The 23,428-nt window shown below is 35.9% G+C and overlaps 1 protein-coding gene, 1 long non-coding RNA gene and 1 pseudogene across 2 annotated transcripts; 1 reads left to right on the top strand and 2 right to left on the bottom strand.

The window, feature by feature from the left end:
• Window positions 1-12,503: 12,503 nt before the first annotated feature.
• LOC136408251 (uncharacterized) lies at window positions 12,504-12,875 on the top strand. Its single transcript, XM_066389125.1, has one exon. It carries the CDS (start codon window positions 12,504-12,506, stop codon window positions 12,873-12,875), a length of 372 nt encoding a protein of 123 aa, XP_066245222.1.
• Window positions 12,876-20,372: 7,497 nt separating this feature from the next.
• Window positions 20,373-21,955, bottom strand: LOC136408250 (ATP-dependent RNA helicase SUV3 homolog, mitochondrial-like; annotated as a pseudogene).
• Window positions 21,956-22,000: 45 nt separating this feature from the next.
• On the bottom strand, window positions 22,001-22,841 carry LOC136408223 (uncharacterized). Its single transcript, XR_010752065.1, has 3 exons — window positions 22,749-22,841; window positions 22,602-22,713; window positions 22,001-22,058 (listed from the first exon to the last, which is right to left on the bottom strand). It is a non-coding gene; the product is annotated as an uncharacterized lncRNA (long non-coding RNA).
• Window positions 22,842-23,428: the final 587 nt, after the last annotated feature.

Here is a 23,428-nt window from a genome sequence, read left to right as displayed (position 1 = left end):
TACGTAAAATCGTATATTGACTTTGAAAAACAAAATTTACTAAAACTGTCTACATTAGGACAGACCAGTTGGTTCTGGTACATCAGAATCAAGATACGAGCTGGCAGGCTCGCCATAATAAACATAAAATCAAACAAACAAACAAAGGTTCAGACACTTGGGGAACGATGCCCATTGCATCTAGATAAAATTATGTTATCCACTGATTATCACACATCACATAAATATTCTTGTAGTTGAAACACTTTACAACCTATGAACTTCTGGTTTGAAGATTCGATAAGGGAACCTCGAGGCCATCAATCTGACTTATTATATGGGACAATTGGACTTCATTTGCCCTGATTATCGAAATTCAAAATTTGAAAAATTCACATAATGAGTGATTGAGAATATAAATGACCCTGTAGTTCAGAAATGTTACAACTTGTAAACTTCTAGTGTGAATATTCAAAAGGGGGACCTCTAAGCCATCAATCTGACATACTATGTGTGGCAATTGGATTTCATGTGCCCTAATTATCGAGATTCAAAGCTTGAAAATACGCTCATAATGAGTAGTTGGGGATATAAATGATCCTGTAGCTCAGAAAGGCCGTGTAAGATTAAGTGATCAATTCGACCCCCACGGACAATCGATCTGAAATTTTTACCAATTGTTTCTATCACTCAAAGGACTTACCACATAAAATTTCAACTTCCTAAGTTTCACTGTTTGAGGATAGAACGAGGTTGAGTGTGAAAACTTGAAAACTCCTTATCTTGGGAACTGTTCATCTTACAGCGTGAAGCAAAATCATGCGGTATATAAAAGGTAAACCCATAAAATTTGGGCATAAAACTGGGCATTTTGTCAAAATAGCAGATATATGATTGTATTCCAAATTTATATGGGTAAAACTAAGGACGAAAGGTAGTTCGATTTAGGGGGAGATGTGGTATTATCTCTGATAAAATTAGCAAAACTTGAAGAAACTACTGGGCATAAGCTCTATTTTGATAATTATTTTACTGGCAGTGGTTTATTGTCTTACTTGTCTGATCACAACGTTTATGCCACAGGAACAATGCGTCAAAATAGATTGGAAGGTCGTTTCTTTCCAGACTCAGCATCTTGAAAAAAAAGACCCAGAGGATCATATGAATTTTTTTTAACTAATATGATAAGATTATGATGGCACAATGGAAAGACGACAAAGTGGTAACTATTACGTCTATTATTTTGAAGATCAGTCAATATCAAATACCAAATGTTGGTGTAGAGAAACCAAATCTAAACAAAATCTTCCACAGCCTAAAATCATTTCAAATTATAACAAATAACAAATGGGTGGAGTGAATAAAATTGATGGTTTGGTAGCTGCATACTGATTACAAAGAAAATGGTATTGGCCCATCTTTTTATATTTATTCGAAGTTAGTGTAGTGAACGGCTGGCTAATTATGAAAAAGCTTAGGTCTGAAGATCCAAATTGCGGAAATTTGTTGACGTTTAGACGGTACCGGGAATGTAATTAATTAACTCGCCCAGGTGGGTTTGTGGTCAGTAAAACCGCCGCTGCTAAGGAATATTGAATTTTACGAAAGAGATTGTTCTTCAGGAAATTAAGTTGTATCAGCTGAATTTATAATTAGGACAGGAACAATAAACTGTGATAAAAAAAGTGCTCACAATTCGAAACGGTTGTTTAAAAGGTAATAATTACAAAGATGTAGCATAATAATTGGTTATAATTAATAACCTGGCATGCATGTAAATTAAATTAATCCAGTATTTTTTTAACGCAATAACATAAAAACGTCCGTTTGTTGACCACAGAGAGGTGCCAAATTTGTTTTCCCTGCTCGTTCATTCAAAATTAGTTTTAAAAATTCAGGTTAAGGGGTGTGCATGAAGTATAGGAAAATATACGGAGTGCCTCCAGAAGGGCGGTGGTGTTCCTAAACTATTTCTGCAAGCGTGTTCCTCAGCTGCCTTAAACTGTTTTTGAATCATATGGAATAGTATATATTTTAATTGTTTTTATAATATAAAAGCGAGATCGACATTAAAAAAAACAGATACTGATTTTCGCTCTCCTAGTGGCGCGACGAATGCTCATCAAAGGAGGGAATCCTTAGGATTTACCAGTAGCTGCCTAATACTATGTTATTGAATGATATGACTATGTTATGAATACTATGTTATGAAATGTGAAACAAGCCTCAAAACCTTATTAAGCACATAATAATTTATCGGGCAAAGAGAAATAATTGCAATACATTTACATTTTTAAGTTAGTCATGTGAGCCCTGCAGCACAACTTTAGCACGCAAAAAGCACTTAGTAAGCATAGATGTCAATTACTTTTTTAAAAGGTTTTCAGATTCTTTTCCAAGCAATTATTGTTATTAATTGCTCGACTTATATTTCCAATTGTCCAATTGCTCTAGGCCAGTATTGTTGTCTTCTAAACCGTAAACGGTACAAGTTCGGTTAAATTAGACAAAAGTTGTCAAATTTGATTACAAGTTAAGATCTTGAGGCACTTTCATCGAAATTTCTTCGGTTTCTGAAACATTAGGAAAATACGAAATTTTGCCAAAAACGTTTTTTGTAAATAAACCGAAAACTAAAGATTTTCGAAAAAAGTTTTTCCTACAACATTTTATTGGGTTTTAAAGCTCTACATATTAATGTTAAATTTTAAAAAATAGCACTTTTAGTTTCTGAGATATTGACAATAACTTCAATTTTTAAAATACGGACCTACATTTATTGTTTGCTATTTTAAATCCATATTTTATCCTAATTTCACTGATGTGTCACATGTTTACATTTATTAACGTCTCGTTAGAAAAATTACTGACAATATAAATCAAATATCAAATATATTATTAGGGTGAACCAAAAGTTCGTGTGTTCCTTGCGTCGTTTCAGTTTGTGCAGTTTTTTGAAGTCAATAAAATTACATTATACGCAAGTGTTACATAATATTACTTTGTATCGTTTGAAAAGATCTTTTATATTTACTTGTTAGCTACAATTAATTTATTGTTTATTTAATTTATTTCCGTTGAAGTAAAAACATGGGAAATTTTGAAATTCGAGTACTTTTATGTCACTACTGGAGGCAAGAGAATAAAGCTAGTGACGAAGGTTCAAAGAAAATATGCGAAGTAGAAAAAGAAGATGTAGTTTTAGTTCGTACAGCGCAAAAATGATTTAAAAGGTTCAACGAAGAACACACAGACATCAGAGATGAGCCATGTTCGCGTCGTCCTATCACTGTGAATACTGAAGCCATCCATGAAGCCGTTGTCAAAGCCAATCCATCAACCAGTACACACACGCAGATTGTCGGCTGAATTCAATATTCCGCAAACATCAGTTGTTCGACATTTTAACATTATTAGAAAAGTCAACAGGCGCTGTCGAAAAGTGCCTCATGATTTAATGGAAAATCGAGCCCAAAATTGTGTAGACACGTGCGAAAATTGTCGGAAAATCCGCACGACGACCGTTTTATCCGCCAAATTGTTACTTGTGATGAGAAGTGTGTTTTTACTTCAGCAACCTAGACAAGCAAAATCAATGACTGAATCCCGAACAAATGGCTGGTAACTGGTAACCAAACGAGACCGGTTTCCCAGGAAGATTTTATCGTGCATTTGGTGGAATTTTGAAGGTGTAATTCCCTTTGAACTTGTTCCAAACGATCGTACCATCGACGCATACCGTTATTGTGCTCAACTCAGCCGAATGTACGCAGAGTTAGGTTGGAAGTAACCAGCATTGGTCAATCGAAAGCGAGTACTTCTGCAGCAAAACTGTAACACCAAACCGCACACGAACCAAGGAAAAAATCAAAGAACTCGACGCGATCGAACTTCTACCACATCCAGCATACAGCTCGGTCCTTGCGCAATTCGACCGTCACCTTTTTCACTCAATGGCACACTTCCTGCGAAGTTGCAGCTTCGATAACTAAGGTTCGTTTATATTGGAACAGATTTGCTTAGTGATTAAAAGTTAGCGGATCGCTAAGGGGTTAGTGCCAAGAGTTGTGGTGCACATATTGCATTTATTTGTATTGTAGCGTTAACGCGATTTGGTCGAAATGGCGATATCAAAATTGTCCAGAAAATTAATATTGTTTGAAAATTCGACGGCTTTTCTCTACGACGTACCAAAATCTTATAGATCTTGTTCAGTTTGTGATTTTAACTAACAAAAAGCGGAATGTGTTTATTCGTAAATCGTGGTACCAAGATGTTGATTAGACGTGGCCTAATTCTTGATACGTCTAGTTAGCAATGGACTGGATGCTTGCGAAGGACCACCCTGAGTTCGCGGTCTCAGAGACACTGTGTTCGTGCAAATGAAGAAAACAAAAACCCTTTTTAACGGTAACGAAGGTTTATTGTTTACAAACAATTTCGAGTAATTTAGCAAAAAAATAACAACTTTTCGTGACAAGTTAACTAGTGTACTAATTAACCGTGTATAGGAACCGTGAGTAAAGAATCGCGTACGAGTAACGTGCAAAGTACGGAGTTAAGAGTCGACGGAGACGCACAAGAAGAGAGCGAATTTTCTTCTTGCAAAATCTTAAATACTAAAGTTAATGGTAAGCGTACATAGGCTTACCAGAAACTAAGAGGTCATCATCGGCACTTCTTCTAGATTTGTCCTTGTGACTTGCCTAACTTTAACAATATAATTGGGTTTTATTGGAGGGCGTTTATGACCAGCATCGAGAACGTGTCTAAATTCTAGTACGCACAAAAGGTCGGCGAGGAGTTTTATTACATAGTTAGTCTAAGATCAAACGAAATGCGAATCAACATCTGGTCATACGGGCAAAGTGGCAAGAGAAACGAGTAATGTCCATAGGCGTAGCACACGGGTTCCTTACATACTAGTCACAGATTTAATACAAGGCTTATGAAGAATACAACTTATCGAACTAATAGATTAAATTATTTATCGGATATTCTGTCCTCTACAAAAGCCCTAACAGAATGAACATGGTAAATTTAACAATTTATAACTTCAAGCTCGCTTATACAACGACAAATTTTTTGCGAATATTTACGTATGACTGAACAGTCATTCAATTGCTTACTTTCCAAGCTAGAAGAAAGGCTAACAAAAGTAACTACTAATTTATGGAACCGATAAATCCTGAACTTTTTATCACTCTCTGAGCTAAGTAAAACCGAATTAAAGTAAGTTATATTTTCGTGAACCGATACGGACTTTTTAAAAAAAACCACTAAGACACAAAATTGGTTTTATATATTAACTTCAAAAATTATAGTAAATGTGAACATCAGAACAACAGGAATAATAATAATAATTTACATCGAGCTTAGAACTATTTATATTTTAATACTGTTTATGTCAGCAGAAATGACAATGGCGTTGTTGGCTTATAGCGATGCATCTAGTATGTTCCATCATATAACTCTTCCTCCCTAAGTTCCAGCTTCTCAGGCTAGACGTGGAAGTTGGATAACCTCATGTGGAGACTCTGGTTTCGGCAGGTTTTTTCCTTTGAATCCTTGACAATAATATTCTTCTCCAAATGGCAGCTACACAACAACCTATCATCAGAGCATGTATAAATATAGTCCATATACTTGGCGAGGTGGAGATTTCGTCACTCATTAAGGCAGGTCGGATCTGTTCCTGAAAAACTTCACTATTTAGTTTATGGAAATCATCTAACTTTAACTCCGGCAAATGTACACTTAAGTTCAATATGTGTTAGATTTAATAGTTTTTGTTTAAGTCCGGAAATAAGGTTGTGAACTTGACATCACATTATTGAGTTTATTATGCACAAATTTATCACTAATGGCAATTTGGTATCCTACAGGAAGTTGACATAAAAATGTTCCCTTTATTTTCTTTGCTTCATTCTGTCCTCCTTGACAGGATATCCATACTATTTCTTTCGTTGGACACGCCAGGATCCATATATTTGTGTTACCCAACTAATTGAGTAATACTTCGGTGATTTTAGCTTCTACTTGGTTACAAGTGGATATGGTTTTATCAGAGTTCAACAGCTTAACTTTAGAAGGGGCATTATCTTGAATTTCTATCAGATCTTCTCTAGAACACAGGTAAAGTTCTGGTGTGACTTTTTGACATTCCTTCTTACAATAGCTATAGTACAATGGACTGATTAAGAGAAATTTATTTCGTATTACAACCTTAAACAGATCTTTCACATACACAGGGATAGAATACAAGTGAAAGTAACTAAAGGATTAATTATGAACAATCGGGACGTGGAGGATGTACGTAATTCTATTATTCGAAATGAAACATTCAATATTAATCATTTTTTCAAATAATGGAGTGTTTTTAATTGTTACAGTTAAAGGGAGTTGAGTCTTTCCTAATTGATTCTGAAGAATATACAATTCATTGTAAAGATCCCTTGTTTCAATTATACTAGGGTGCATAATTCTGAGCTTAGCAAACGCTATTGAGTTTTCTATATCTTGAAGAATAGAGTTAATTAACTCGGATATGTCAACAATTTCGTTAATTATTTCCTTTAGAAATACATAGTTTCTGCTATCTATTACATCTCTTACATATGGTAAAACTTGATTCATTTTTCCCTCAATTAATTTGTCGTTTTTATACAGGATTCGCCATTACTCCGGCCTTGGTTCCTGGTGTCTTTGTATAAATATCAATATGAAATGTTTAGTACAGTATTCATTTATATTGGAAAGCTGCATGATTTAATAATATTTTTGTTTATACAGAGTGTTCCGTTTTCGCTGGGCAGCATAAAGTTATACTTTTTTAAATAGCAACCCAATATTTTTTTACACCATTTAATGAAGCCTAAATTTAGAAGAAAAATACATTAAAAATTTTTTAAATTGGTTGCGACGTTGCCATATTAGAGCAATTTCTTTAAAAATGCAGCATCAGAAAAAAATGATCACAAAACTGATGTTTTTTGAAATTTTAAAATTTGTTTTTGTAAAGTAGTAAATGAAAGTCAGAGGTACTTAAAAACTTTAAAATATTTTCTTAATGCACCATATTTTTTTTGTATAAGAGCGCTAATTTGCAAATTTTACAAATTACTGAAACTCATTTTTTTCAAACGGTACCCATGATTTTTTTCAAGTCTTTCTAATGTAGTTTTTAATTCTCTACTAATTTGCAATAACATCTTTTCATCTAACATTTACAGGTATGGAGATATTTACAAAATTTCAATCAAATTGCAACAGGTATTATTATAATCTAACAGGTTTATTCTAGTAGGCTTTGCTTCTATTTAACAAAAGTATAAGTTACTTATTTTATTTAGTTGTCATATTACCTGTCACTACCTTCTGCATCATTAACTTACAATTAAAATGAATTTTCTACAAAACGAATTAGTGGACATTGTGTTTATTTTGGGTGAATGAGAAAAAAATTGATAAAATTAATAAAAAAATTGAAGCATTTTTTTAATTTTACTGTTTTTTATTATTCTTTAGTTTAACTAAAGTTTACTTTATGAATATTTATAAAACTGTAAATCTTAATTATAATAATGTCTGTTGCAATTTGATTGAAATTTTGTAAATATCTCCACAACTGTAAATGTTAGATAAAAAGATGTTATTGCAAATTAATAGAGAATTAAAAACTACATTAGAAAGACTTGAAAAAAATCATGGGTACCATTTGAAAAAAATGAGTTTCAGTAATTTGTAAAATTTGCAAATTATTGCTCTTATACAAAAAAAGTATGGTGCATTAAGAAAATATTTTAAAGTTTTTAAGTACCTCTGACTTTCATTTACTACTTTACAAAAACAAATTTTCAAATTTCAAAAAACATTAGTTTTGTGATCATTTTTTTCTGATGCTGCATTTTTAAAGAAATTACTCTAATATGGCAACGCCGCAACCAGTTTAAAAAATGTTTAATGTATTTTTCTTCTAAATTTAGGCTTCATGGTGTAAAAAACATTATGGGTTGCTATTTAAAAAAGTATAACTTTATGCTGCCCAGCGAAAACGGAACACTCTGTATAAACAAAAATATTATTAAATCATGCAGCTTTCCAATATAAATGAATACTGTACTAAACATTTCATATTAATATTTATACAAAGACACCAGGAACCAAGGCCGGAGTAATGGCGAACCCTGTATAACTGTAAGAAAGTTTGATTAAATTTCTCTAATACAGTTAAAAATAATGTGCCTTGAGTTAGAATTCTTGCTTGTAAATTTCTTTAATTTATTTGGAGATTGTTTATCAGCTTATCGTATCTTTCTCCGTCAGATGCATCTAAATTTCCCGTTATAGTTTTGAATATTGTATCTATGCCATTTACTAATTCACATTTTATTCTGGGATAGCTTGGTATAATTCTATTTAATTTCCTTTCTACTCTTTCTCAAACGAATTTTAATATTTCTAGAAAATTTTTAAATTCATCCAAATATGGTTTCAAATGATTAATCGTGTTTCTGTCACGTTTGTTGTCCTTACTCTTAGTATGTTCATTTGGTGAACAATTGGATTTAAATCATAATAATGTATCATTGCGTGAGTATTTTCAATAATTTTTGCATTTCCGATTTTAAAAGGTATGATACCGGGGTTATCTTTTAATTCTGTTATCTTGACATTTTCCTGTGTTGAAGTTCCGTGTGCATCGGTCAAAATGCTAAAATATAACGTTTTAAATTAGTCAGAGTGTAGATGGATAATTTTAATTTACGTATTACAGTAGAGACAATAGAATTTAAATTATTACTTTGATTCGAAACTCTATCTGTTCCTAAACGGTCTTTTAACGTTATCCATATGAACCTTTTTTTGTTTCATACTGGTAATTGTCTTACGAACAGGGTTTATAGATTTTAACTGTATCGGAGATCTAAATGTATTGCCTAATTTTTGTCGCGTATTTTCTTTAATGTAAACCTCTCTTGTGGGTTCGAATAAAGACGAATTATCCCTACCTTCATTTATTTTTCCTATTACTTTTCCCTTATTTTCAACTAGCCTTTGATTTATTTTAGAGTATAATAACTTAGTTCTATCTTTGTGCTCCGTCACATAATTGGACATTAATCATTTGATCTAATTTAATATTAAAAGGATCTTCGGTAAAACTTGGATATCACGGAAACCACTTAGAGCGTTACTTTTTTTTCCCGTAATCTACTTGCTTAGTAGTTCACCAATATGTTTTTTTTTTGGTGTGGAAATGCTTTGTTCAAAAGTTTGCTTTTCCACATTTATTTCAATACTTGACTCTTACGGGACCGTGGAGCGAACAGAGGTACTGGATGGGATAAATAAAAATAAATTGATGTAAGTTGAGGTTCAGGTTAGTTCAGGTTGAGTTGCAAGCGGACCACGGTCGAAGACGGACGTGCGGAAGTGAGTTCCTGAGATAACAGCAAATAGTTTTTGCATAGACAGCGTAAAGCAGCGTTTTTCAATGCTAAGTGCAGAGAATAGCGTTTTAGGTGTGCGAAAACTAAAACAGTCCCCACCACCGGCATGTGTGTTCAACTTGGCGACTTTTCGCGTGACCAACTTTCAGCGTTCCGCAAAATTATTAACGTTATTTTCTGTTTTAGCGTTTTGGAGTGGACTTGCGAAAAAGAAGGACTACTGATAAACTTATCAAGGAGCACTTAAAATCTCTGAGGCACTCGGAGCCTCGGGAGCCCCTGGTGTAGCCATGCAGGCCCAGGACCTAAAAACGGGAGGACCATCAGGAAAGAAAGGAGGAAGTTGCGCCGCGCCCAAGGCGCACTTGAGGGAGAAGAGGGAACTTACAGTAAGGATGAGAAAGGAGTGCTAGGGACCAAGACGTACAGGGCCGTCCTGGAGCGGGCGAACAGAATGCTCGCGATCAGGGTGTCCTGCGTGTATCGAACGGTCCGTGTGCGGCGGTGTGGGCACTGGCCAAGATCCCGCCGATCAGATTGCGTGTAGAAGAGAGGAGAATGGTGTGGGAAAGAGAAAAAGGTATCAGAAATGAGGCCAGATAATGGGTGATGAATGAATGGGAGAATGAATGGGCTATGTATGATGGGTGGATGAAGGTCTTTGTTCCGAGCATAAGATGTTGGGTCGAATGTGAATGGACGAGGATCGGGTATGAACTGACGGAGGTATTTACTGGACACGGTGTGTTCGGGAAACACCTGCACAGAATAGGTGTTGAAGGGAGTGACGGCTGCTGGTTCTGCGAGGAGCCGAGAGTCGCGGATACCCTGGAGCATATACTCTGGGGATGCCCGAAGTAGGAGGCTGAGCGAACCGAGGCTAGGGGGGCTGGACTCAACCTGGACCGAGGGACGATTGGCAGCGAACTTGTGGAAAAGGAGAGTAAGTGGAAAGCGTTTGAATGTATGTTATATAAGATTATGTGCAAGAAGAATGAGAGGGAACGCATCAGGAGAAAAAGGCTGGAGGAGCGGACTGCAGATTGAAGGACCAGGCGCCCCGAAGGAATGCTGACCAGGCGATACCGGGGCCATAAGAAGAGAGGAGGTGGTTTTAGTGGGTAGGCCGGCGACGTAATGGTCGGTCAAATCCCACACTACCCGGCCGCGGGACTACCAGGCCGGGTGTCTTTGGAAGATTTCCACCTCCTCGGGCACAAAAAAAAGGTAAGTTTAGGTAAATTTAGGTAAGTATATAGCACCCTCCCGAGGTGTCTCCACCTTGACGTGGTGGGAGGGCTTGAGGGTCCCTGCGACCCCAGGAGCCATGCCGGTGGGTGCAACTATGCCGGACGGGTCCTGGGAGAGGGACCGGACAAAGAGAAGCACAAAGACAAGGAATGGGAATGAGTGAAACGGAAAACACTGTACCCCAGGCGGGTGATAATCCCGCCACCGGTTCCGACCGGGTGGAAGCCCCGGTGGCCGGTGCTGGCCCCACGGATTCTGGGGGGGGCCAAGTACACTCAAGGTACCCGCAGTGGTACAGCGAAAGGTATGGGGAGAGAAGACTATCCGAACCTTCGGCGGGAATACAATGGAGGGAGGATAGGGACAAACAGGCACAAGAAAAACAATCACAGGATGTGGATACAAATAAGGAACATGCAACACAAAGTAAAACACAAGCACATGCAAAAGAATTAAAGATAGAATTAAATAAACAAGTATTCTGGAATCTAAATATACAAAAGGAGGAAAGGAGAAGAAATTCGGAAGCGGAAGTGGGTACAAAAAGAAAAATTTTGGACACATCACTAGGAAGGGACGATTGTGGGGCATACAAGAGGAAGGAAAGTACGGAGGTCTTCTTGTTAACTGAGGCGCTAGAGAGGGTATAAACACTGATAGAGGATTTAAACAAAAAAATAGAAAAGAATACACATCGGGAAATCAAGGAAATCAGTACAAAATTGACAAAACAGAGGGAAGTTCTAAACAGGGATATAATTAAAAACTTTCTGGTGAAACACAAATTTGAAAAAACTAAAAAAATGGTGTATGACGCTGATGTTCAAACAGAAGACAGGAGGAAGGACAGTAAGGAACAAGGAAGTTAGACGGAAGGGGATGAGGTAATACTTACCTTGGATGGGATAAGAAATTACGAAGATTATAAAGGAGTGGAGCTAAAAGTATGGAGTAAAGAGGTATATAAGAACACGGAAGTGAAGGTTGGGAATCCTATGGAAACGGGAAGAGAAGTTGTGAAGGTGGTTTTCGTGGAAAAGGGGGACTTAAAGATGGAAAGGGGGATACAGGCCAAATATAGGGAACGTTATCCGGAAATTATGGAGTGTACACAGGGGTATGAGATTATGGAGCAGATTGTATAGCTTCAGTTACAGGACCGGGGGAACATGGAGAATGAGAGGGCAAAAGGTGGTAAGGATAGTATTAACCGAGAGGGAGGAGGACCTGTGGGGGAACCTGATGAAACTTAGGGAGGACATGATAGGGGAAGACGAAGTGGCAATTCACCAGGTGGATGGGATGAAGGTTGGGAACCTATGGAAAATGGTAGAGGTAGTGTTCGAAGGGAAGAAAACAAAAGTAACTATTTACATAAAAAAGCAAAACGAAAATGAAAACAAAAAGAAAGAAACAAGAGAACAAAGGAAAACGTACGCGCTGATAGTGGACAGACAACCAGGAATACAATTGGAAGAAAATATAGACAGAATCAAGAACTCAATAAAGGAGGAGGAGGGGAATAAGGAGATAAGAGGACTCAGAACAACAAGAGATGGGAAAATCTTGATAACTATGGGGAAACAGGAAGATAGTGCAAGGGAGATCAAGAAGAGAATACAGGATGGTACAGTGACGAGGGTAAGACTGGTGGGACCTAACACTAAAAGAGTGGCAATACATCTGAGAGGCATGGATGCAACAACAAATAGAACAGAGGTGCAGCAGGCTGTGATGGAAAGGATACCGGATATGAAGGAGTAGGAATTCACGGTGGGGGAATTGCGGTCAAACAGAGGGGACACTCAAGCGGTGACGGTGATGTTGGAAGAAAGGAGAGTGGAGGAATTGATGAAAGATCCAAGGATAAGGATTGGATATGTTGTGTGTAGGATGGAAAGGAGATTGGAGGTGGGAAGATGTTACCGCTGTTGGGGACTAGAACACGAGGCCAAGGACTGCAGGGGAGAGGATAAGACGGGATGTTGTTTCGCCTGTGGGGAGAGAGGCCATAGGAGAAGAGAATGCAAAGGAGAGGAAAGATGCTGCAACTGTGGAAAAACTGGACACAGGACAGGATCTGAAGGGTGTGAGGTGTTCAGGAAAGCCTTGGCAAAAGCCCGGAAACTGGAGAGAGGGAGCAGGAGGAGGAGTGAGGCAGCGTCTCGCCCCAGGGAAAGAGAAGGGGCGTAGACTCTAAGAATTCCACCCCCCCCCTGAAGTAATGCCTAACGGCGGTTTCGGGGGGGATCCGGGTGAAGAGAGGAAGGGGGTTTTAGTGGGTAGTCGGCATTTCGCTGTTCACCGGAGCCCCACACAGCCAGGTCGATCTACCAACAGAACATCAACGGCCTGGCGGAAGTGCGTAAATGCATTTCCCCCACCTCTATAAAAAAAAAAAAGAAAAAAAAAGGTAAGTATATAGCAAAATAAACTTTGTTTTTTTTTATTAATCTATTTATTAACGGAAATCACCATATTCCAAACGAATTATATTTAATAAAGCTTCCATTGACTTTCCGGTATAAATCGTCCTTTCAATTTTCGCTTCAATACGTTCCACTGAGATTCTATCCTTTGTGTATGTGTCCCATCCTCAGCAACAAACTCTTTGCTGTGATTTACCGTATGATGACTGTAGCCCAAATTCTTAAGGCCATCATACGCCTTTCAACAATTAGTTCACACATCTGATCTTTCAACTACATGTTTCTGAATGATGGGCAGCAGAACCTCCGCACTACGCTTGTTGTCAGGACATAGTACACAACGCAAATCTTCCGATCTTTCCGCTATTATGCCTAGAACCCAATGCCCATTAAAAATCCTTCTCCTGTTATATTTTCTATGACCAAACATAGACTCGTCAATCTAAAATGTAATACTATTTATTTACCAATGTATTTATGTAAAATTGAATCATAAAGAGATTCTGGAACTAACCCGAACTAACCTGAACTACAACACCTTGACATCCAGTTTTAGGCATTTGTTCCTGCATTTTGGAAAAAGCTTCTGTTACCATTGCCCTACAATATCTTACACGATTGGAAATTGTGTCTGTAGCAAACAGCTTTTCCCCATCTTGCGTACAAGCTCGCTGGATTTGTTCATAACTTGAACCGTGACCGTAATGATAAAGTAAACTAGTATAAAAAGATTAAATTAAAAAATATATATATATTTATTAATTAATACTCACATGAATTCACTTTGAATTGAAAGCCGAGAATTTTCAAACCATGTGCCACTGGAGACGAATATATCAGGTCGACATTTATTCCGTTTTAGACATCGATATTGACCCAAATTAGTGTCAGAGTCAAAATAATGCGAAAAACGCGCAACTGGTTCGGAATGACCTTTTGTTTTGCTTCTACAAAATGGCGGCTTCGGAAGAAGTCCTTCTCGTAAAGCTAGTTGATAGCCTTCTTCACGGGTTTTAGGCAACATATTATCATACCATTTATATTCCATGATTTCAACTTTAAATTTTCAAATAAAATCGTTTACCTATATCGGTCCTATATAGGTCGGACTTTCTGTGCCATAAGGGCGCCTACCATCATAAACCCAACCGACGGGCGCATACCTATATCGGAGACACGCTAAATTGCGGATCTCAGCATTAGTTCAATTTAGACTGCGTTTATTCACAAGTAGCGTATTTCCCAAACATAAAATAACCTTCGGTATGGCTTTTTGGGTGTCGTCGTCACTCCCTCCACATAAAATCTCCCCAACAAATACTGACATACATTGGCGTAGCTTAAGGGACTAACTACGGCTAGTTTACGATTAAAATTAACTAATTACTTAACTCAAGGCACCAACAATACTACAACTTACCTAAACTTACCTCAATTTACTTTCATTTATCCCACCCAGCACCCCTGTTCGCTCCACGGTCCCGTAAGAGAGTCAAGTATTGAAATAAATGTGGAAAAGCAAACTTTTGAACAAAGCATTTCCGCACCAAAAAAAAACATATTGGTGAACTACTAAGCGAGTAGATTACGGGAAAAAAAGTAACGCTCTAAGTGGTTTCCGTGATATCCAAGTTGATCCGGATCTTCATTGCCAATGTGTTCATTAATTATATCCATAGGTTTAAATTTTGTTGTCGAATGAATTGAATGGTTATAAGCCAAAATCGTATATTTCATCTTTTATTCGATAGGTAATTTCGATTGACCTTGATTGTTTAACAATCTTACGTGTTCTGTTAAAGTCGAATGCAATCTTTCAATTATTCCGTTTGATTGCGGATGTTCCGGTGAACAAAAATGAATTTGAATTCTGTGTAATTTCAGAATTCCGTTACGACAGTGTTTTTGAATTCGGTTCCATTACCGACGATTATTTTGATAGGAATTCCGTGATGTGAAAAGAAAGATATCAAATTATCAGCAATTTCCGTCGTTGCTAATGTATTTAACGCGTATGCTTAAGCGTACTTGGAGAAACTATCTATTATCTATTATCGTTAAAAATGTTGTCTTATCTAAACTATAGGTATCGAGATGTGTATAATTTCAAATGGTTTAGTTGCCATCGGCGTTATGTTCATTTCTATTTTTATTGAATTTCTTGCATATTTACTTCTTTGACAAATTTCACATTGGTCTATGTACGTTTGAATAGATTCCTTAAGATTTGGCCAATAATATTTAACTTTTATTCTCTATTCCGTTTCCTCAATTTCTCTATGATTGGTTTTTCCTTTATTATAAGCCTGAATAATCTTTGGTATTTCGTCTTTTTCTGTAACATCGATTAACTTTATGGTGCATCTTTTAAATTTTAAAGAGGGACATCTAAAATTCTTTCTCGCGGTTTCACAAAATAACGGTTATAAATCAGGGTCTTCAAAATATAAATAATCAAGTTTTTCCGTGGGAACATTCTCCACTATAAATTTCATAATATCCCTTTCGAAGTTATCTTCATATAATTGTAATAAATATCTTCTTTTTCTTCCAAATAATTCTAACTTTTTAGGTTTTGCTGGTGAATGGAAAACACGAGAAATTATATTTTGATTGGCTCCATAATTTACTGCAGTTTCCACTATAGATACACCGACAGTGGGGTTCTGTTCTGAATTCGTATGTACGGTTTCGTTTTCATTATCAAATTCGATTTATTGTATTCGCTCCCGCATTGTATTCTGATCCAAATCATGTTGCACAATCATCGACATTCGGTCTATCTCATCCTCTTTCGTATTTATTTGTTTATTATCTAAGCCAATAGTACTTGGTTTTTGTAAATTTTCGTTAAACTTTTCCATATACTCTACGAGTTCTGTAAATCCATCAGTTTATTTCGTATGTATTTCAATTCTACTTAGGGCATCAGCATTTGTATTTAGTTTTTCTTTCTCATACATTATTTATATTATAATTATATTATAATCAAATTCTTTTAACCTAATACGCCATCTTAAAAGTTTTGACGACGGGTCTTTTAAATTAAATAACCATTGTAGTGGTTTATGATCTGTTACTATATTAAATTTCCTTTCAAAAAGATAAGGTCTAAAATATTTAGTTACCCATACTAGGCAGAGGCATTTTTTTCAATAGTCGAATATTTTTGTTCTGAATCGTTTAAAATTCTCGATGCATATGCGATGGGTAAATCTTGACCTATTTGTCCTTGCGACAACACTGCACCTAATGCTACATTACTTGCGTCGCAAGTTAGATTGAACGATTTGGACATATCTGGGTATTGAAGAATTAGCTCGTTAATTAATAAAGTTTTACAGGTTTCGAAACAATCAATGAATTCCTTATTATGTTCGATCTTAGCACCTTTCTTTAAGCATTGGTATTTAGCAAAATTATTCATAAATTTCCGATAATAACCCAATAATCCTAACAATTCTTTAATCTGCTTTGCATTTGTGGGTATCGGATAGCTTTTTATCGCCAAAATTTTGTCTAGATTCGGTTTTACTCCTTCTGGTATCACAATGTGTCCTAAATACGCTACTTCTTTTCTCAAAAATTCGCTGTCATTTGTATTTTCAAATTGGTTTCCCTTAATCTATTGAACACTGATCTAAGCCTCTCCAAATGCTCTTGTAATGATGTAGAAAAAATTATTATATCATTTAAATAAACTAAACACTTTTGAATTCCTCTCAAAATGTTATTCATCACTCTTTGAAAAGTTGCTGGGGCATTTTTTAGTCCGAAAGGCATACGAGTATATTCGAAGTGTTCTTGTTCTGTGTTAAAGACGGTCTTCGGTATGTCAGCTTCTTCCATCTCTATCTGATGAAATCCACTTGCGAGATCTATCGTGCTAAAATACTGACATTTTTCGAATTTATCTAAAAGATCGGTTATGTTTGGAAGCGGGTATTTGTCATCAATTGTCTTTTTATTGAGTTTTCGAAAATCTACACATACACGCTATTTTTGTTTTCCTGATGCGTCAGCCTTTTTTGGTATTATCCAAATTGGTGCAGACCATGGTGAACTTCTAGGACGGATTATATTTTTATTTAACATTTTGTTTATTTGATTTTCTACTTCTTGTTTGTGTACAAATGGATATCGATACGATTTCGCGTAGACCCGTAATTCGTCAAATGTTTTTATCGAATGTTTAATTTTACTAGTAAATGTAAGGGGCATATTTTCGTGATAAAATATATCGGAATATTTTTTTCAGAGACTTGAAATTTTTAATTTTTCTTCTTCGTTAAGATGATCAGTTCGAATTTCCGAGGGATCAAACTCTTTTTGTGCTTTAAGATCGGTTTCAAGGAAATTTATGTTAATCGGTGCATCGTAATCATAGTTATAGGTTTCTACTTTAAATGGCTCAGAAATATCCAAGGTTATTGGTTCAATTGTATTATTCAATATCGTTGTTAGAACGTAACCATATCTAGCTTTTGTAATACAATTTGGAATTTCACAATTATTCAATCTCTGATGTGGTATTATAATATTTCCATATTGAACATCTGTTTTAATTTCAATAACCTGTTCACTACGCGGTTGTATTGTAATATTATTTATTTGATTCTTAGTTTTATGAAATTGGAATTATTTTTTAGTATATGGTGTTACTAAGATTCCCTTATCGTAATCCAATTTAGCTTGCAAAATTTTTAGATTGTCTACACCTATCAAACCATTAAAAATGTTGTGAAATTTAAATAAATAAAACTTCATCAAAACAGGAGTGGGCAATTTGAATAATTTTGAAGCAGGAATTTCAACACTGAATTTATGAGCGGATTGTTGAAAAACTGTTGAGACTATAAATAGATCTGATTTAATACAATTTAGAAAAAAAATATTAGCCAAGTGTGGATCCATGAAAGATTTTGTTGATCCACTATCGATTAAAAATTTTAAATTATGTTCAGGAAAGATCACATAGGATAGCTCACTTGCGTTGTTATTGTTTACCGATATAACTTATAGTGTCATGTGTCGTTGTTCCTTCGGCCGGTTCGGGGAAAATTTTTATTCGAGTTGTTTACTTGAACATTTGCTGACTCAACATTTTCGTAATAAACATCGGATTGAAACGTATTTTTTCAAGGTTCTTTATAGAGTTCTCGAATTAATGAATTTAATTATGTGCAATTTTCCGTGTCAACAACAGAATCAAACGTTTCTCTTACGATGTTTTTATTATACAATTCCTCAACTGCGTAATTCGGGGATTGATTAGTAATTTGCCCATCACGGTTGGAATTTTGAAAATTATTTCTATTATTATTATTATTAATATTATTACTATTATAACATGGTTTGTTAAATCTTGCTCTTTGTCTAGTTGACATATTCATTGGTATGGGTCTTGGCGAAAGCTTATTTTGATTAGGTCTGAAAACATTGGTCGTTAATCTGTTAACGAAAGGTTGAGAATTTGCTTGGAAGTTTTGTTGCGGACGATTGTTTGATTGAAATTGTATAAAGGGATTAAATGGTAAATTTGAATTATTTGTATTGAAACTTGGACGTTGGAAATTATTATATGCGTATGAATGTGTACTGTTAGGTAATCTGGAATTTTGTAATTTTGTATTTGATTGAAAATAGTGAATGTTACTTTCCTCGTTTACGAACTGTAAAGCTTCAGGGAGATCTCTTGAACGTATGCAATGAATTGTAGTACCTAACGGTTCTTTAAGACCCGACAAAAATCTTTTTAAAACTAGATTATTATATAAATTCTTCTTCAAGGTTCTCGCATTATCTGTTTCTTCATGAACATCAATATATGAACATAATAAATTAAGTATATACAAAACTCTATCATATAATTGACTCGGACTTTCATTATTCTGTTGGCGAACCATTACCATATCTCTATTTAGACAAGCTTCGTCTCTCTGATCGGCAAAATGTCTATTTAAAATGTTCCTTAATTCTTCCCATGTATTGATGTTCTGCGTACCCAGTACCAATTTTGCATTTCCTGTTAATTTACTTATGATGCAGTTTAAAAGATATACATTTTGAAACTTATTTGGTTGTTGAGCAATATAGAATGAATGAGTCGCTTATTGATCGACATACACTCAAGTATCTGCCAAGATCATTAGGATTACCATTAAAATCAGGGATGCATTTAACATACTTAGTTCTAAATTCAGCCATTTTAATTTGATTTTTAATTGAATTAATGGAATGACAGTTATTTGTGGTAAAGTCTGTTGAAGGCTTTTCTAAATGAACCAATAAATCGTCAATTACACTTATCACAGTATGACGATGGTTTTCACTATCATAGCTATAAGGGCAGGCATTCTGGTCAGCGATGGTTATCCTTCCAAAGATGCTGGTCCTTGCGAGGTCGGCGAATTTAGGCCTAACCCCTTCTCAATTTGGATGGCTTCTTTTTCTTCTTCACGTAGAATTCGGTCACTCCAGGTTAGTTCGGTATCGGTAATTCGATAACGAGCCCAAAAGTGATTCTATATCGACTGCACCAGTTATATCTTCGTAAACCGATACGGACTTTAAAAAAAATCACTAAGTCATAAAATTGGTTTTATATATTAACTTCAAAAATTATAGTAAATGTGAACATCAGAACAACAGGAATAATAATAATAATTTACATCGAGCTTAGAACTATTTATATTTTAATTCTGTTTATGTCAGCAGAAATAGGAATGGCGTTGTTGGCTTATGGCGATGCATCTAGTATATTCCATCATATAACTAGTAAAAAACATTTGTATGTAGTGATAATGGTATTTTATATTTTAACAGTACAGCTAACTATATGTCAAACTTCGTCGTTGCCGTTATCATAATCAAAAGTGTTCAAAACTCGTTGTGCCGATGTTTGGTTGTTAAAAGCAAAGGCAGACACACTTGGTCGAAATAATGAGAAGATGCTATATTGGGAAATTCAGATATTTGCAATGCTGTTTGGGAATTTGGATGCGGATAATAATTGTTGCGATTGCAACAAGTTTCCAACTTTTCCAGTTCCGTTAATATCAATCCCTGTATGTGGCAACGAATTCGTAGTTTTGCCGTACTATAGGCAGCTTTATAATGTGGGGGATTGCCTACTGTAGCCGATTGGATATCTGGGCAAAAAAAAAGAAATTCCCAATAAAACTTAGTCTAAACAACATTCTTACTTTCACTTCTTAAATAATTCTGCTTCTTAGTGTGACTATTGAATTCATCTTCAGCTTTAAATGTCCCAGAACTAATTCCCGTTTCGGAGTTTTTAAGCAAACGAGTGAGCTGCACTACGCCCTCCTGGATAATTTGGTCCAACTCTCTTTCCACGTCTTGAACCAAGTCCGGTTCATTGAACAAATCGACAAATCGATAACTGAACAAATTATTGCCAATTTGAGGAGCGATTTCTTCATCAAGCAAAAACATACCTTAGCCACAAATATAGATCTAGAACATCGAAAACAGCCTCTAGGTGTACTAAATCAATTATGGTTTTAGGGGGTTGTAGGGGTAACTCAATGAATCTGCACAGCCAACCAAACGTTATCGGTTCGTTTTTGCTGAGCTGCCTCGTATAGTGAAGAAAAGGGAATTTAAAAAAGGAGAAAAAAAAACAGAATTGTTACTTTTAGAAACATGGTACACGCAAAGGGCATTTTCTTGTTAATTGGAGAGCAGCAGAAGACGTATCTGGCCCTCAAGGGAAGAGGTACGTACTAAATCATATCAGCAAAAAACTTGAAATCCTCAATGTTACACATGAAATATAACGAGTTGTCTACCGTGGATATATTCACGAATATGTCCTAAAATTTCCTCAAATTTTCAATGCTATTTGAAGGCATGAAAGTTGTTCCTAAGTACGATTAAGTTACTTAAAGTAGAATTTGGTAAATGATAAGCATATAATTCGATTTGCTCTGCAGTAGGGTGGAGTCCTGCCTGAATTATAGGTTCAGGTTCAGACAACAATAAATTCCGTAAAGTGAGCAAATGTTCAAGTTTAAAGGTAGTCACGAAGCCTTGCTCCCACCAGGTTCCATACCTTCCAGCCCTACCTACTGAAATGCTGTTCATCTCTCATTTTCACCCTTATTGTTCATTGTAAGCTTGATAAAAGAATAAAACATGATGCGTCGTATGCTCCTATTATGGATTTATTTTGGGTAAAACTATGTATGAATAGTGGAGCAAACTCACAAATTTAGTCCCATGCCAATAGCATCAGTGGCCACCAAGATCTTGCAGCTGTTTTTGAGATCGTCGAATTTAACTGCCTGCGCCAATTTGGTACCTATTACCAATCAAAAGTTTGTTTTGAAAATTGCCACAGATTTACCTCGAGGCAGACCACCGTAGATCACTACTACTTCATTTCCCCCACTTTCAATGGCACGTGAAACAGAGTATATCTCATTTTTGCTGAAGCACACGATACAGTCGCCAGGATGCACGTTTTGCAAACTACCTGCAAAGAAATAAATACACATGAAAGGAAAGGGCTTTTCTCCACAGTAGTTATATTATTTGCAGAGTTTATGCAAATAGAACGTGGGAACAAGATTAAGAAATTGGAAAAGGAGGGTGAGTTTTAACGCTAAGATGGATTTGGCGGCCAACATCTGCTTATATATAGTTAATAACATTGTAAATGGGTTCACTAAGCGCCAATAAAGTATCAAGTCAAACATACCTAAAGCTTTGTCTTCAACTTTCAATTCAGTTAACCTTTTATAATTACGCACTTTTACGCCCTCCCCAGTAGTCAAGCAAAGTTGGTTTATTAAATCCACTGCGCCGATTTCGCCGCATAAATGAATCTCTTTTGCAGTGAGCACTGAAAGGGCTTTAGTCCAGGCCCAATCTCTTTGTGGATCCCTTATGATTTAAATATCATCGATTATGGCCACTTCATCTAAGGGTGAAATATTATCTCACTAGACAAACTTTAACTCTTGAATTTTTCAGAAGGGAAATTAAAACAAAAATGTGAGGTGAATAGAAAGTTCTTTAAATGGTGTCTATGACTTGAATGGTCTTCTAAAAACTGAATTAGTTATTATGACTATTAAAAAAACTGAAATTGTGGGTCAACAGTCAATATAAAACATAAAACTAATAGATTTTCAAGATACTCTAATAAATTTCATAAACTAAGAAATCATCCTATACATACAGGCTGTGAAAAAAATAATAATAACAAGCAATGCTATAACTCAGTTATTTATGAGCAGATTTTGATGAACCAACCATGACAATGAAATAAAATGATATTTTTCAGATTACAAGGCACCATCAAAGTTGATATTTTTTTAACTCAACTTCTTCTCCTTCAGGTGTCCACTTCAGAATTTCAAATAAAACTTTTGCAAGCAAGCAAGCAAGCAAACTGGCAAGCTGTAGAAGCAAAAACTGTTAAAAGTAGGAAATTGAGGCAATTCAAAATTCCAATACTTACAAGGAATGTTTACTAAAGTCATTTCAACTGCACAAGAAACTTGGGCTGAGGCATTTTTAGCTGGATCTGCAAATTTTCTCTCTTCTCCTGTGACCAGGTCACATGGGGTTTCCTAAAAACCGCAGATATTCTTCAATACTTATACACCATGTCATTGCATTTGCTAAAAACTTCTGAGACCAATAACTTCAAAGGCCCACAATAAACGCCCGATTTTGCTGTAATAAAGCATTCAAAGGCATGGTAAGTCTTGTCCAAGTTGGCGGGACCTGTATAAAAGATAATTTTCCTGTTTATAAATCTGGCTTCAGGGTACCAATTAGCAGGAAATCTGTACATAATAATCAGTAAAGGAAAGTTTAGTAAAGCAGTTTTACAGAAAGCAAATGTAGAAAATTATGCTCCTGCATAACTTAGCAGGACTAATAACTCAAACGTTAGTTACTGCAGATCTGAGTGTTAGGACTTGCGACGTATTGTTTTATCACGGATTATGGTTGGGTTATTTATTAGTTTAAATGTTCAAAGTGAGTAAGAAACTGAAGTTACGCCCATGGACAACCCCAGTCATTGTGTAATACTGTTGGAATTCCTAGCGCTTAACACCCATCTTCGGTTGAGGGAAGTTATTTTATGATTGGGATTTCCAGCACTATTCTTTGTCGGACTAACATTGCGAATCTAAATTAAAGATACCGCCAAACGAATACAATGGTTGGGCTCCAATAAAAGCCCAGCAATCGTGCTTCTAAGTGCTACGCTTTAACGCGACAAGGTAGCCTAGAAGCCTCTAATGGGGCCTTATCGGGGGTACGCCTATGGGTGTT

This window comes from Euwallacea similis, chromosome 4 (genome assembly GCF_039881205.1).
Source record: "Euwallacea similis isolate ESF13 chromosome 4, ESF131.1, whole genome shotgun sequence".
In the NCBI taxonomy this organism is placed as follows: domain Eukaryota; kingdom Metazoa; phylum Arthropoda; class Insecta; order Coleoptera; family Curculionidae; genus Euwallacea; species Euwallacea similis.
Note: the sequence above shows the minus strand (reverse complement) of the source record. Positions and strands in the feature narration are given on the sequence as shown.

Bases quoted from the DNA above. Each gene is read 5' to 3' on its own strand.
- LOC136408251 (XM_066389125.1), top strand. From the start codon at position 12,504: ATGTTGGAAGAAAGGAGAGTGGAGGAATTGATGAAAGATCCAAGGATA.